The following is a 14,189-nucleotide window of genomic DNA, read 5'->3' as shown; positions in this document are numbered from 1 at the left end:
GGCAGGTGGCCCTGACTGGTAACACGCAGGGACAGACCAGACACGCAGAACAAACAAGGGAAGGAATGGCAGATCCCCAGCTGGTGCCCCATGACCTATCCTTTCTCCGTCCGCTCCAGCATACCTACCGCGGTCAAGGCCGTTTCCATCTGTGTCTCTACGACCTGACCCAGGGCCTGGCACCTAACAGCAACTAAAAGTTCCCTTGAACCAATGATGCAATCATCAGGAACCGCTCACCGTGTGGCCCTTTGCCAAGTTCCCAGCACGTGCTGCACACAGCGCTATGGAACGCACACGCGGCACCAACACAAACATGTTAGCAAGTCCTCCCTGTTGCCTGGTATACAAGGCCCCTTTCCCCGAGAGAACTTCACAAGCTTCAATCTCATTAGACAAAGTAACACAGTGACCTGCTGGCTCCACCCATCCCGCACCAGGAGACCAGGACCATCCGCCGGCACTGATAACGCACGGGAAACTAGACGGCCTGGTGCCAACAAAAGACTGTGGACTTCAATCACAAACAAACAAGAACCCAGGAAGGCTCACTACCGTCCTGTCCTCACTGTCGTGGACAGCTGACCAGCCACTGGAATGGTCTGACAGGCTTACACGGGCCCTTGTCACCGGCACTCATCACAGAGAGAGCACAGCCCACGGCTCTGTCAGGCTGCCCTAACTTCCAGCTCTAAGAACGACGGGACCAGACAATCACAGTAAATCACATCCTAAAGGACATGTAGACAGAATTTACAATTTTTAAAGATGAGGAAAAATGAGCCTTTTAGCTATAAACTACGGAACACTATTCAACTTTCTAAGAACTTAAAATCATCCCTAAAAAAAACCCCTTGAGCTGAAAACACAGTTTTAAGTCTTTTTTCTTCCTAGAAGAGATGAGAGCAGGTTAAGGTGGAGGTTTCCAGTTCCTCTCAGACAGTGCTAACCCTCCGCCTACCCTGGTTTTGGTGCCCGGGCCACAGATGCTGAGCTAAGCCCGTCCTACCTCAATGCACTGCTTAATCCAAAAGTGGTTCCCCATGGCTTCCCAATTCTGCGAACAGGTCACGTAAAGCAGGCGCTCGTACACCCGACGTTTCATAGAGTTGTCGAAAACCTCAAAAAACTTTGCCCTGATCAGAGGCTGGGCACAGCGCAGCCCGGAGAGGAAAGCCGGCTCGAGTTTTGCGGTCAGCTCGCTGCCCGACAGCGTCTCGTCCCTGAAATGGAAGGAGGAAAACAGGGTGAAGAGCCGTAGCAGAGGGAGCCCCCGCAGGCCGCAAGCAAACAGGCAGAGAACCAGTGGGCACTAACGTTCCGCAACCCCACACCAGAGCCAAGGGCGGTCACGAGTCCCCCTCCCCCCCGCCGGGCCCGGGCCCACAGAGCCCTTGAGCACTGGGTGTGCTAATGGCACACCTAACGTGTGACAGATTTAGTACATACACACACAGTCAAGCTTCAGCCACCATGAGAAGATTAAATGCCACACCAGTTAGTCAAAGGACACACTGTGGACACACACGTGCATGCAGTATTTGGTTCATCGCGGTCATTACCTATAGACATAGTTTACGAGGTCTAAAAACTGGGCGTTTAACTCGAGGTCTTCTGGAAAGCGCTTTTCTATGTAGGCCATCATTTTCACGAGCAAAATGGACTTCTCCCGGAGCGTAGGTGTCTGTATGAATTGGGTTTTTTTTTTTTTTTAAAAGAAATGGTCAATTACATCTGCTTGAGAAAAGACAGATTCAAAAGTATTCCAGCCATCTGCTCTATTCTCTTTTAAGCTCCTACAACGCCATCAGTAAATCTTTGTTTTTAAACAGAAAGATTCTGGGTCTGACTATCTACAAATACTTAAAATCAAGACAGCTGCAGAACTAACTTTTCAGAGGCTACAACTCACCTTGAAGAGAAAGCAACTGAATTAAACAAATTAGACATTTGCAAGCATCCTTCTAAATTCAGTAACAGTCGCTCACTATTAATTTTGGGGGGCTTAACTTTACCCATACAAAGACTAAGAAATAAGGTTCACTTAACATTTTAATACAAGTAGAGCTACATTAAGAGAAGTGACTACTTAGTTTAAGCTTCTAGTTAAAATCTGCAAAGCACAGTGAGAAAAACTCATCTTAAGGAAAAATACTGTCAAGGCCAACAGGGGAGAAAACGTTTGCTGGAGAACTTTCTGGAGAAAAGCTAAGAAACCTGTGCTTGAAACACACACACTCACTCTCTCTCTCTGTCTGTCTCTGTCTCTCTGAGGTGGGGGGCCTGGGCGGGGCACAGCCCTCTGGCTGCTCACCTGATTGGCTGCCATCGGGGAATTGTTTTTAACCCACTCTTCCACGATTTTCACCACAGCCCGTAGGATCTTGGCATCTGGGGATTTTTCAATTAGGGAGGTCAGGATGGCCTGAATGAAGTTCTTTCTCATCTCCATGCTCATGACGGCCAAGCGTGTCTTCACCAGCTCCAGACTCAGCATCACCAGCTCACCGGTTCCTGTTCACGCGGAGAGAATCACCCCAACAATCTCACACATGTGCACCCACAGGCGACCACTCTGCATTACATGGCATGTCGGGGTCTGCCCATCCCCCCTGCCCCCCCCGGATTTTCTCCAGTGAGAGCTCTGGGATTTAAGGTACTGCCTCACCACTTCCCCGCTGCTCTGCCCCGTGAGGGTGGCCTCCTAAGAGCCTCTGCACAGGCAAGGGGACAATGGAGCAGATGGACCAGCATGGGTGACCCACACCCAGCCAGTCCTGAAGCCACATTCCCAGCACTTCCATCCCGAGCTGCCTCTAACAGCGGAGCCTAGCACAGCTCCTGCCCATGCCGATGTATCACTCGGGTTCCTGGGGCCCGGTGCTCAGGCCCGGAACCTGCGACTTCACTCTGCGTCAGGAATGTTTCCCGTGAATGTGCAACCACTTAAAATCCCTTCATCCCCACATTCACAGATTTGGAAAGTAATTTGTTTTAAAAACAAGTCTCACTTGGGTTTTACACGAAATGCTCAGACCCTCTCTGTCAAGAGTAAACAGACAAGGACTGTGGAAACGCAGGAATTCGCGTTCAGGTCAGAGTTCAGTTGGGGTGTTACATGAAGTCTGAGAAAACCCCTAGGGACGCTGGCTGTCACCTGAGGTTGCGTCTGTGCTGCCCGACGCCGCCTGAGGGCTCAGGTGCTCGCGGACCATCTTCTGCAGGGAGCGCATGAAGACCGAGATGAGCCTGTCTATGTAGCTCGGGTTGTTGCTGCAAGCGGACTTGAGGATCATAAGGGTCCCTAAAAGGCAGAAATCTGCTCGTTGGTTTTTTGTTTTTTTTTAAGAAAAGTTTTTAAAAAAGGAACAACAAAAATGTGCTACCTAAAACATTTTAAAACGCGCTAAACAAAAATGTGCTCTTTCTGACAAAAGTATGGATGAGCCCCCAAATGTCAACATTCTAAGCTTTTGTAAATTCTTTTTTTTTTTTTTTAAAGATTTTATTTATTTATTTGACAGAGATCACAAGTAGGCAGAGAGGCAGGGAGCGAAAGTGAGAGGGAAGCAGGCTCCCTGCTAAGCAGAGAGCCCGATGCGGGACTCGATCCCAGGACCCCGAGATCATGACCTGAGCCGAAGGCAGAGGCTTAACCCACTGAGCCACCCAGGTGCCCCGCTTTTGTAAATTCTTAATTCAGGATCAACACCAGGCACGAGAGCCAACTTCCGTGCTTTGGTGACAACAACATTCATACCTCTATCTCTGGATTTTATCTTTAGGTTATAGCGAAGTATCCTAAGTTTTTAGTCCCATGACATGCTTGGGATAGGGAGGGGTGGGAAGGAAAAAAGAAAATCCTTGGGAAAAAAAATATGACTACATGGACATTATAAATATTATAGAATTCAGTTTGTACCCATTCTGTAAAACTAAGATCAATAAAAATGAGCAATTGACATCACAGCACAAACATGGAGTATGTGGGAAAAAAAGGTTTCCTTTTCTAGCTGACATGTTTATGAACATCCTGACCCTGATCTACACCTTAAATTTTAAGTTTATAGTCAAGGTTCCTATTATACATCAGTAAAAGGGTACTAATTTGCCATTTATAGGTGCCATCACCACAGATTTGCACAATTTCTCAGTAAAGACTGAATGTCATGATCCGTCCGATTCTACAACAGGTCACCTCTGACACTTGTGAGGACAGGTCCATAACTGAGTCCTGGGTTGAGGACAGGGAGGGGAATGGTGTGATCAACTCTCCAGGCACCAGCGCCAGTGCTGCCCCTGGCCTGCTGTCACCTCCTCAAAGGAGGGAGACAGGGCCAATGGTCGTCAGCTCTGCCCAAAGAGACCTCTGGAGAATAACAAGACGTTTATGGAGAACTAGTAAGACGCTTATGCTCTGGAAGCCAGGCTGCAGAGTGGATCTACTGTAGGATCCCACTTTTAACAAAGTCACAGAAGTATTCACCCATCCGGTTCTAGAATAGGGATAGCCAGCTTGAACAGTTACAGAATCAATTTCAACTAAATTTATCTGGCTCCTGAATTTCAGATAGCAAATAGTAAGAGTTTGGAAAACTAATGTATTCACTTTGCAAATTCAAATATAAGTGTTTGCATAACAAAGGCTACCTATACGTATATTTATGTCCTTGTATATAGAAAAAAAACACACGTGTCCAGATGTTAAGAGTAATTGTTACCAAGTAGAGAGACAACTTTTAGTTCCCCTTCCTTGGTACTTAACAAAATTTTATACAATGAATAAGCTTAAAAAAATTCTTCAGTTGTGACCCCCAAAGTCTAATCCTCCTCAGAGATGTGAGTTTCACAAAAACTAGACTTCTGGGTCTCTCTGGAGACCGAAGTCGTCCAGCTGCCCCAATTACCCGAGAAACCAATTTTCATTTCACCTGGGGCAGCCAGAGCTTTACCAAGCGGACAGGGACAGGGACGTCTTGTGAGTGGTTTACTAACAGATGACACATGATGAAAGGTAGCAACTGTCTACATGCGCACACGGCTTTGGCAGCATCTCGTGTTCGAGACAGAACCACGTGAAAACAGGATCCACGTGACATGGACGATTCCCCCCAGCCCAATCCCGCAGCCGAGGCTGAGGTGGGAGGGACTAAGGAAGCACAGACACCGGTCAGGTGGAGGTGTTCTCCCCCATGTGCACCAGGCCACAGACACCCTCAGCACACGTCAGCTCATAGCTCCTCCCGACATGCCAAGCCTTTCCCAGAAGGAAAGCTCGGACAGACAGCACAGAGAGCATAAATGGAACGGCTGTCAAAAACACCAGGGCAGACACACACTCACCGAAGAGCTGGGAGGGGTTCGCGTTGGTGGCCTTCTCGTAGTTGGTGAGTCCCTCGTAGATGACTTTTCCGACAGCCGCGTAGAGGCACTCCAACTCTTCGTACTTGGAGGCCACACTGGAAGTGCCTGAAACAGAAGCGAGAACGTGGGTCCTGCGGTTTGGGTTCTTGGGCCCGTCCGGGCTCCAGGAGGTAGACCTTCCTCACACTAGACACTGAGCTTTAGTTATCTTAGGAACTAGAGCAACTGGCCCGGTCCGGTCTCTCCTGCTGCAGGACGCGTGCTTCTTTGGGCTGCTTCTGACTCGACCAAGGTAAATGACGTCTTCTCTCCCCAAGCCTTACTGGAACACGCTCAAGAGATGCCGATTTATGATACGCCAAAACCTGACCCTGGCAGCTGCTCGACAGCTGACCGAACACGATAACCCAGCTCCCCTTTACTGCCTTAAGGAAACATCATGTTCGGCTGATGAGAAACAGCATTTCCAAAGCAAGACAGAAAATACTACATCATGACTGCTTATGCCCACTCTTTTTAAAGAAACGTTGAGGGGCGCCTGGGTGGCTCAATGGGTTAAGCCTCTGCCTTCGGCTCAGGTCATGATCTCAGGGTCCTAGGATCGAGTCCCGCATCGGGCTCTCTGCTCAGTGGGGACCCTGCTTCCCCCTCTTTCTCTGCCTGCCTCTCTGCCTACTTGTGATCTCTGTCAAATAGATAAACTCTAATAAAAAAAAAAAAAAAGAAGAAGAGAAGGAAGAAACGCTGAAAGCACAGAGAGGGACAATAAAACGCTCTCTACGGGAACCAGAGGATGAGACCCTCAAGTGACAGGCTCCGGGCCCTCCCGTCCACTCAGGCAGCAGGGCAGGGGTCACCTACTTGGCTCCGTCGGGAAAATGCTCATTAGGCGGGAGAGGAGGCTGTGGACCGCTCGCAGGACCTTGGTGTTCCCACACGTCATGCACGCGGCGACGCCCCGCTGCAGCGGTTTGAAGCTGCTGAGGATGGCCGGAGACTGGAGGACGGTGAGCAAGAAACTCAGCACTTCCAGCCCCGTGCAAATATTCCCGTAGTTGACTTGATTAGGCTGCTCCTGGAATGGAGAACACAGGTCACACACAGACGGCATCACTCCTCTGGTCCAGTCCGTTACAGAAACACAAATCAGGCAAACTGAAAAATTAAACATCCTTTTAAAAGCTCATGAAAAACACTAATACTCGATATTAAAGAGTGAGAATCGGGGCGCCTGGCTGGCTCAGTCCGTACAGCACGTGACTCTCAAGGGTTGTGAGTTCAAGCCCCACGCCGGGTGGAGTGGTTACTTAAAAATAAAATCTTGGGAAAAAAAAATTGAAAAATCCCTAAAATTGGTCTAAAAAAGCAATCACTGAATTCCACTTCTCTCATCTTTTTTTACGTAAAACACAAATATCCTTTCAAAAGGATGTATCTTCGAGATGGCGGATCATGGAATCAATCTAACAGACGACGCTAGCATTAGTAACAACAGAAAACTGAGTGCACGGTTGTTCCTTCCAACTTCTGTTTCTGTGGTCTGCACATACAGATGCAGACATGGTGGGCGGAGATAAAATCTCCCGTTCACTATGGGAACAACGTGGAAAGCCGCTATGAGCTCAGCACACCACGTCATGAAAACGTTAGCCTATCACGTGGCAGAGCCGTCCGCTAATGGCTGAACTTGACTCAACCGTGACTGCATGAGAGGAAAGTAATTTGACCTTTGAAAAAGAGGAAAGAAATCAGCAGAAAATCCAGAAGTGCTACGTATGTTAGAATTGAAGCAGGTACTGCATAAAGGCAGCCTGTGAACGCACGGTTTCCATAGCACGGGGAATCTTTAGAACCTTTCAAAACAACTGAGGCAATTCGGTCAGTCTTGGCAATGTAAAATAACAAAGGTTTAAACTGGTCTGCAGCTGCCCGAAGTGACAGGATCATGGTTTTTACAGAAACAAACCAAATAAAAAACCCACCTAATTAGTTCTAGGAGCTGATTTCTTTGCTACCTGACTTTACAGTGCTCAATAACAAACTGCATGTCCCCTTTAAAAACTCATACTTGTTTTAGAGGTTGACACATAAATCAACTGAAATGGTTTATCCCGATCCAGCCAGGAGGTCAGTTTAAGAAATGAGATCTCAGAGGCAAGAGAACTATGATGTTTCCAAAGCTCCTTCCTTGGGGCTGGGGGCTCAAACTGATGTTTTAAAATCTTTTCCAGGGAGTGAAACTCCCTCCTTCTCCTTAGCGGCCATGACTGGCTGAGGGATCGGAGGGGTTGGAGGGTTGGTGGCCCAGGAGCGAGGGACAGACAGAGGCACCCACCACACTCATCAGCAGCTTGTCGAACCACTGCAGTTTGAGCTCAGACTTGGACCACATGTCTGGTCGCAGGGCGGTCTTCAGGAGAGTCACGCACCGACGAGACAGCACCTCCCCAGGAGACCCGGCGGTGTTGGTGTTGTCGTTGACCTGGAAATGCACTCAGATTCAAGGCCCCGTCTCACTGTATTCATCTTCCGTGTCACCCGTGCAGCCTAGCTTCCCCTCCCCCGCCCCACCCCCAGCCACCAACTCTCCCCCGATTCCACGGGGCCTCCTGTGCTTCGGGGACTCTCTCGAATAGGGCCCTCCTGCTCCCTGGCGGGGGGGGGGGTGGTCAGGTCAGTGGTGATGTGCGCTCATTTGCGTGGTGTATACATCAGGGTCAGGTAGCTCCCCAGAACAGGGACTAAGCTTCCCGCCATGGATCTCCTGGGCTGTGCCTAGCACGCCAGAGCACCAAGAAGGGACTGGTTCGATCACTTGGCAGATTCTTCTCAGTACTCTGAAATCGTCACCAGTATGGTGAGACCTGATATTCCGTTTAATAATTACACAAACTGAAGATTCCCAGATTCTTAAAAAAAAAAACTACTTAGAAAAATTTCACTTATGATGTTTTTTTGAAAAGGAAAGATCAAGTTTCAGAAATAGATTTCCAACAAATCCACGAAAATACATACTAACGTGAATAACAAACACAAGTTTTAAAGGCACTGAAATCACTATATGTCGTATATAATTTATGTACGTTGGATCATCCTAGCAGCATCTTTATGAGACAGGTACCTTGGAGGTTAAATAACGTGCCCAGTTTTAAAATATGCCATTATCACCACGGAAAGAAAAAAAATGGTTTTAAAATATCTTATCATTCATAAAAACAGGCAGGTTTCAGAAATATTAGCATGTCATGAAATCAATGGAGTCTGGTACAAAAGAGCTAGCCTCAGACCTTGGTTTGTCCATTTCTATCAGACACAACAGTCTGGAATCTACTAAGAAGTCTTTGTTTTCAAGAAGGCTGAGCATTAGACATCCAGAAAACCATACCTGGCAAGCCACGCGGATGAGGAAGTTCACCACGGTGTCTGTGTGCTGCTTATCGATGGGCTTGGCAAGAAGGGAGTCTGCTCCCGGCAGCGACTGGCTCCTCCCGAACACCTATGAGAGGCAGGAAGAACATATTCAACGACGCATTCCCAACACAGGGCATGGCCCTGCGCAGCCACTCACAGAACGCAGCCTTCATGGGGCAGACGCGGCTCTGGGCACTCCCCTGACTTCAATCTGGTTGAGAGAGCCGTGGGTGCTCTGCTCTGTGAACCAGGAAGAGCGGCTTGCCACCGCCGTGGGCGGACACGTAAACGGACAAAACCTCACGTGGTTCCGGGAGGCCAGCCCGGGTACAGATGGATGCAGAGACCATTCTCGGGAGGAATGGGGAGGGGAGGGACAGTTCCACCGGGGCAGCGAGGGACAGAGTCATCACCTCAACAAGGGGTGAGGACAGCGAGCATCCCCAGGGCTCTCATGGTGGCTGCCCTCAAACAAAATGGGACAATCATTTTAAAAACTGAATACAACACAGGTGCACCTTCTCAATGTCAATTTTCTTACCCTATAGTGTTTCTCCCTGTGTCTCACTGCAAGGAATGAAACTCTAAGGGTATCAGGGTATAAGGGTAATAAACTCTAAGGGTTTTAAACGTGCGTCAAGAAATACAGCAGGTAAGGTGGTGTCACTGGGGCTTCCCTGCTGAGTGCAGCCTTTCCTAGGTGTGTCTCGGGCACGGTGCTGGATACTTGGGCATGCTCAAAATTTGTGGAATAAATGAACAAACCCCCTCGAGGAAGACCCCATAAAAGCAAGCACACAGGGCGCGTGCCCACAAACTCACCGCGCTGATGGCTCCCGTGGCCGTCCTGAAGCGTTTCACCTCCTGGGCGGAATCCACCGACAGGCCTCTCTTAATGGAGGAGACAGAGTTGACGCCTTCTCCACTGGAATTCGGGTCCATGTCCGAATCCGGCTTAAAAAAAACACACACACGGGACCTCACCGACTGATTTCTAGGGAGAAGCAGAAGCAATCCCGTCTGAGACAACACAGGTCTGTCTGGTAGCCATACCTGCTGGTCCTTGATCCTCTGCAGTTCCCACTTGATGACGACCTCCGACAGGTCGACGGCCAGCCTCCTCTGCTCGATGGTGACGCTGGGCGTGAAGCCCAGCCTCTGCATGGCGCTGACCATGTGCTGCACCAAGTGGTGTCGCACCGGGTAGTACACCTGTGGGCACGGGGTCGCGTCATGCTCCAACACCCGAGCAAGTGCGAACACACACACACAGGCACGAACACATGCGCTTAAGGCGGACTCCTGCTCAAGACCACTGACCCACGGCCAAGCAAGGAAATTCTCGTCCCCCTGTGGACGTGTGTGGCCGTTTACCACCCCCCCACACCCCAGCCTTCGCCGAGTCACCAGAGAACACCGTATTTCAGCCCTTTAGTACCATCTCCAAAGAATGGTCAAACAGAGGGGTGCCTGGGTATCTCAGTCGGTTAAGTGTCATCTTCTGCTCGGGTCATGATCCCCCTTTGGGGCTCTCTGCTCAGCAGGGAGTCTGCTTCTCCTTTCCCTCTGTCCCTCCCCCCTGCTCACAAGAAGGTACACTCTCACAAATGAATAAAAAAATCATTAAAAAAAAAAAGGAGAAAAAAAATAGTGTTGAAATACTGAATTCTCTTTAGGTAGGCAAGACTACTAACATGTACCAAACTTCAGACTTGATGTCACAGACATTCAGCCATACCAAGAGACAAATCACCGATTCTGAAAGAGCTGGCTATAAAGGAATTTCTCCTCTACCAGAAATCTACAGGAAATATTTATATTTGAATCAATCTAACAAAGTGGGGCATTTTTGGCTCTAGAGAAGGAGGTGCCAACGCCACAAAACAACTCTTTAAGCCAAGTTACCAAAACCGAGAGCTAACAATGACTACCTCCCAAAGTAGTAAGTCATCGGTACTCACGGTTACCTGTGTCCTTACAAGAAAAACACAGTCCTAGACAGAAGCAGACACCTGGGACACAGTGTCTACACCAGAACCATTTCCATGTTGACAAAACCACACACACACACACACACACGCATCAATGGACCAGAAGTAACTTTACTAAAAGGTGAATAGCCACCTTATTACCCCAGAAATTAAAGAGAAGCAAAAGGTCAAAGCATATGCCTGCACATGCCACACAGCCCCGACTACACTTCTTTCTACACACCTTGAAATGCTGCACGATCAGATGCAGAATGTGAACCAACTGAGGGACCGTGTGGCCCTCCTCCACAATGATCTTCCTCGTCCAGTGGGTCAGCATCTGGTGCCCGTCCTCCATCCTGGCAGGCACCGCCGGGGTCAGTATGGCCATCGCTTGTCTGACGATTGCTCGGGCTTCCATCGCGTGGGCCTTGAGCAGACTGTGAAATACCTAACACAGGGAAGAGATTCTTACGTGGGATGAGAACGAACACTCAGAGAAACAAGAAAAAACCCAATCACTGAACCAAGGCAGGGTATTTCTGCAAAATGATTTTTCCAAAATTCCTCGGGGCTATCTTATTGGGAAAGAACACAGTTGCTTCCTCCTTCATTAAGTTTTGAGTGATGAACACATTCATTCTCTTCCTACTGAGCACTCACTTTGGGCCTACGCTGGGCTAGCGAGCAGTGCACAAAGATGAGTGAGACCTAGTTCCCCGCAGGGACTTGCTCTCGTGTAACCCACAGCTGTCAGCTGAAGCAGAGACCCCTTCTTTCCCGCCGCCATGTGGCAAAGGGAGTGAAAGTGGCTGCCATGGGAGGCAGTCTTAGGCTAGTGCAAGTGAGAGGTGACGTCCTGACGTATATAATGTCACAGGACACAAAGACTACTGGACAGGTGCTGAGGGCTGAGGAACAGGAGAGGTGTTGGAAATTAGTAAGATTCACCCAAGCCCAGATACTGGGGGAACTAGAGAGTATCAGGGCTGGTATCTGGCTCTCTGTCTAAGTGGACAGTGCCACAGAGACATGCTTGTGGGAAGTGATGTCTGAGGCCACGGGCTTGGTCAAAGTCTTGGATTTACCACCACAGAAGCTAACAAGACAAGGAGTCAGAGGAAAACATTTAGAAGTGACCTCACAGAACAGAAAAAGGGCGATCACTTATAAAATGTTAATGGGACACACCGAGTGCTGAAGTGTATCACCACCTTTAACTCTTAAGAGACAGTAATTGACACACTCAGGGTCCTAAGAATTTGTGACAGCAAAAAACGAACTCAAACCCAGAGCCACCTGGCATCAAGGCCTAAACCACTGAGGGACTCAGGAAGATCTCTCGTCGTCAACAGAGCATCAAGACAGCATGAGGGTTCTGAAGCGCCTCATGTCTTTAGCTAAGGAGTGGACTGGGCCCTTCCAGAAGAGTTTCAGCAGACCAGAGAATGGAAGCCAGAATGCACTGTGTAGAGGAACATGAGGTGAACAAAGGGGACATTTTGTTGTTTCAACAGCAAGGCTGCAGAGGAACCAGAGAGCAGAGCAGGAACTGGGGAGGGAGGAGAGAACGCACAGTCACTGGAAAGCTCAGAGAGCATAAAGATGGCAGAAAGGAGCATTTTTAATTGTTTCAGGAAAGACAACAGGAAAGGAGGCCCCGATGTGGGGGGGGGGGCGCGGGCGGCATGCTCATGCGCACAAGCCCACGGGGTGTTGGGAGGAGCCAGGGGTGGGGGGCGGGCCAGGAGGGAGCCTCGCAGCACCTGAAGGACGATTTTCTTGTGTATAGCGAACTTGGCAATGATGTGCGCCAGCAGCAGGTGGCCACTGTATTTGCAGGCCGGGTCCACGCAGGCCTTGGAGAGCAGGCACGGCCACGCGAAGGTCATGAGGCGGCGCAGCTTGCTGTTGCGGTTCTTGTTGTTGTCGTGGATGTGGTGCGGGGCGTGCTCCACCAGCAGCGTGGCGAACTGCAGGAGGTAAATCCTCAGGGAGTCCAGCATGTCCGCCTGCTTCTCGGGGTCCAGCACCTGCGGGGCACGCAAGGAAAGAACTCACTTCTGGCCCTGAACACTGCGACCTACGAAGGGTTCTACAACAAGCTTATGCTTTTACAGCACGCACAGGCACGCACGCCACGCAAACACACACGCGCACACACAAACACACTATACGTGCACATATAACATCAAGTTTTAGGACAAGGGAAGCAATGATGTCCCATCAATTTCCCTTTCACGTACATGGATTAAAAACTCACTGCATTTATGTCAATGGCGAAGGGCAGGCGCCCCCTGCAGGGGGTGAAGGTATCTGAGGGGACAAGGAGGGCCTCCTCTTTGATACAAGGTAACTGATTCAGGGTGGAGTTTAATACCAAGTAATTGGGATTTTTTTCCCTAGTCAGTTATTAATGATCTTGTCCTGATTTTTGAGTATGGTGATCAGAAAATGCTACCCAGAAAACAAATCTCTATAGAAACGGTTACAGTTTTCTACATAATCAACTATCAGACAGATTCCTACATTTTATGAATATAAAAACAAAAGTACACCTCAAGGAACACCCCACGTGTCTCTACTGAATCTGGTGCACCGCTCGCATCCTCCTTCAAGTGGGCTTCCTGACCCCCTTCCGTCTACCAGAAAGCTCTAAAAGGCTCAAGTCTCCCCCTACAACTGTGCTTTTGTCAGGGTCCCTTTAGTCCTCTAATCCCCCTCTCCCTGGACTGGCTGCTTACCGACGGCCCCAACCTGGGGCCGCCACCTGCCTGCTGCCACCTGTCCTCCTCCAACACTCAGATCCCAGCTCACTTGTGCCGCGTCAACAGCATCGACCCCAAAGACAGTCCAGAGAGGGCAGCAGAGCTGCCCAGAATAAGGCAAATATCACCACGGGGACTCGAAAAGATCCCCTGGGCTCAGCTCGAATTCCTGGAGAAGGTTGAGGTGGGGTGAAAACTGCAGAAAAGAGACCCGTTTTTTTGTGGTTTTTCTGGTTTTTTTTTTTTAAAGATTGTATTTATTTATTTGACAAAGAGAGATCGCAAGTAGACAGAGAGGCAGGCGGAGAGAGAGGAGGAGGCAGGCTCCTTGCTAAGCACAGAGCCCGATGCAGGGCTTGATCCCAGAACCCTGGGATCATGACCTGAGCCGAAGGCAGAGGCTTTAACCCACTGAGCCACCCAGGCGCCCCAAAAAGAGGCCTGTCTTATGGGACAAAGACTATGTAAGGACCAATAACTGCCCATGGGAACAGTCCCCTCCACCTGGATCCTTGGACGGAAGAGTGACAGACAGGTAAGAAACTGAGTCCCTCCCAAGGGCATTCAGGCAGCTGCGGCGTGCTTCGAGGCATGCCTGGGGCTCACAGCATCCCAGCGAACAACGGGTAAGCCACACGTACCACAACCTAAAACCGACATAGCGCCTGCCAGTGAA

General features: G+C 49.5%; 1 protein-coding gene across 9 annotated transcripts in view; it reads right to left on the bottom strand.

The window, feature by feature from the left end:
• The window catches only part of LOC122895670 (transformation/transcription domain associated protein), a 112,088-nt gene that overhangs the window by 40,661 nt on the left and 57,238 nt on the right, over positions 1-14,189 (bottom strand). For all 9 annotated transcript variants that reach the window (XM_044233235.1, XM_044233236.1, XM_044233234.1 and 6 more), the window contains 12 exons: positions 12,512-12,778; positions 10,990-11,196; positions 9,829-9,987; positions 9,598-9,729; positions 8,750-8,860; positions 7,700-7,846; positions 6,226-6,439; positions 5,344-5,469; positions 3,158-3,304; positions 2,315-2,514; positions 1,563-1,684; positions 1,010-1,223 (listed from right to left, as the gene is read on the bottom strand). In XM_044233235.1, coding sequence (XP_044089170.1) covers positions 1,010-1,223; positions 1,563-1,684; positions 2,315-2,514; positions 3,158-3,304; positions 5,344-5,469; positions 6,226-6,439; positions 7,700-7,846; positions 8,750-8,860; positions 9,598-9,729; positions 9,829-9,987; positions 10,990-11,196; positions 12,512-12,778 — 2,046 coding nt within the window. The remainder of the gene's footprint in view (positions 1-1,009; positions 1,224-1,562; positions 1,685-2,314; positions 2,515-3,157; positions 3,305-5,343; positions 5,470-6,225; positions 6,440-7,699; positions 7,847-8,749; positions 8,861-9,597; positions 9,730-9,828; positions 9,988-10,989; positions 11,197-12,511; positions 12,779-14,189) is intronic.

Source organism: Neovison vison, chromosome 14 (genome assembly GCF_020171115.1).
Source record: "Neovison vison isolate M4711 chromosome 14, ASM_NN_V1, whole genome shotgun sequence".
Taxonomy (NCBI): domain Eukaryota; kingdom Metazoa; phylum Chordata; class Mammalia; order Carnivora; family Mustelidae; genus Neogale; species Neogale vison.
This window is presented reverse-complemented; position numbering and strand designations above follow the sequence as displayed.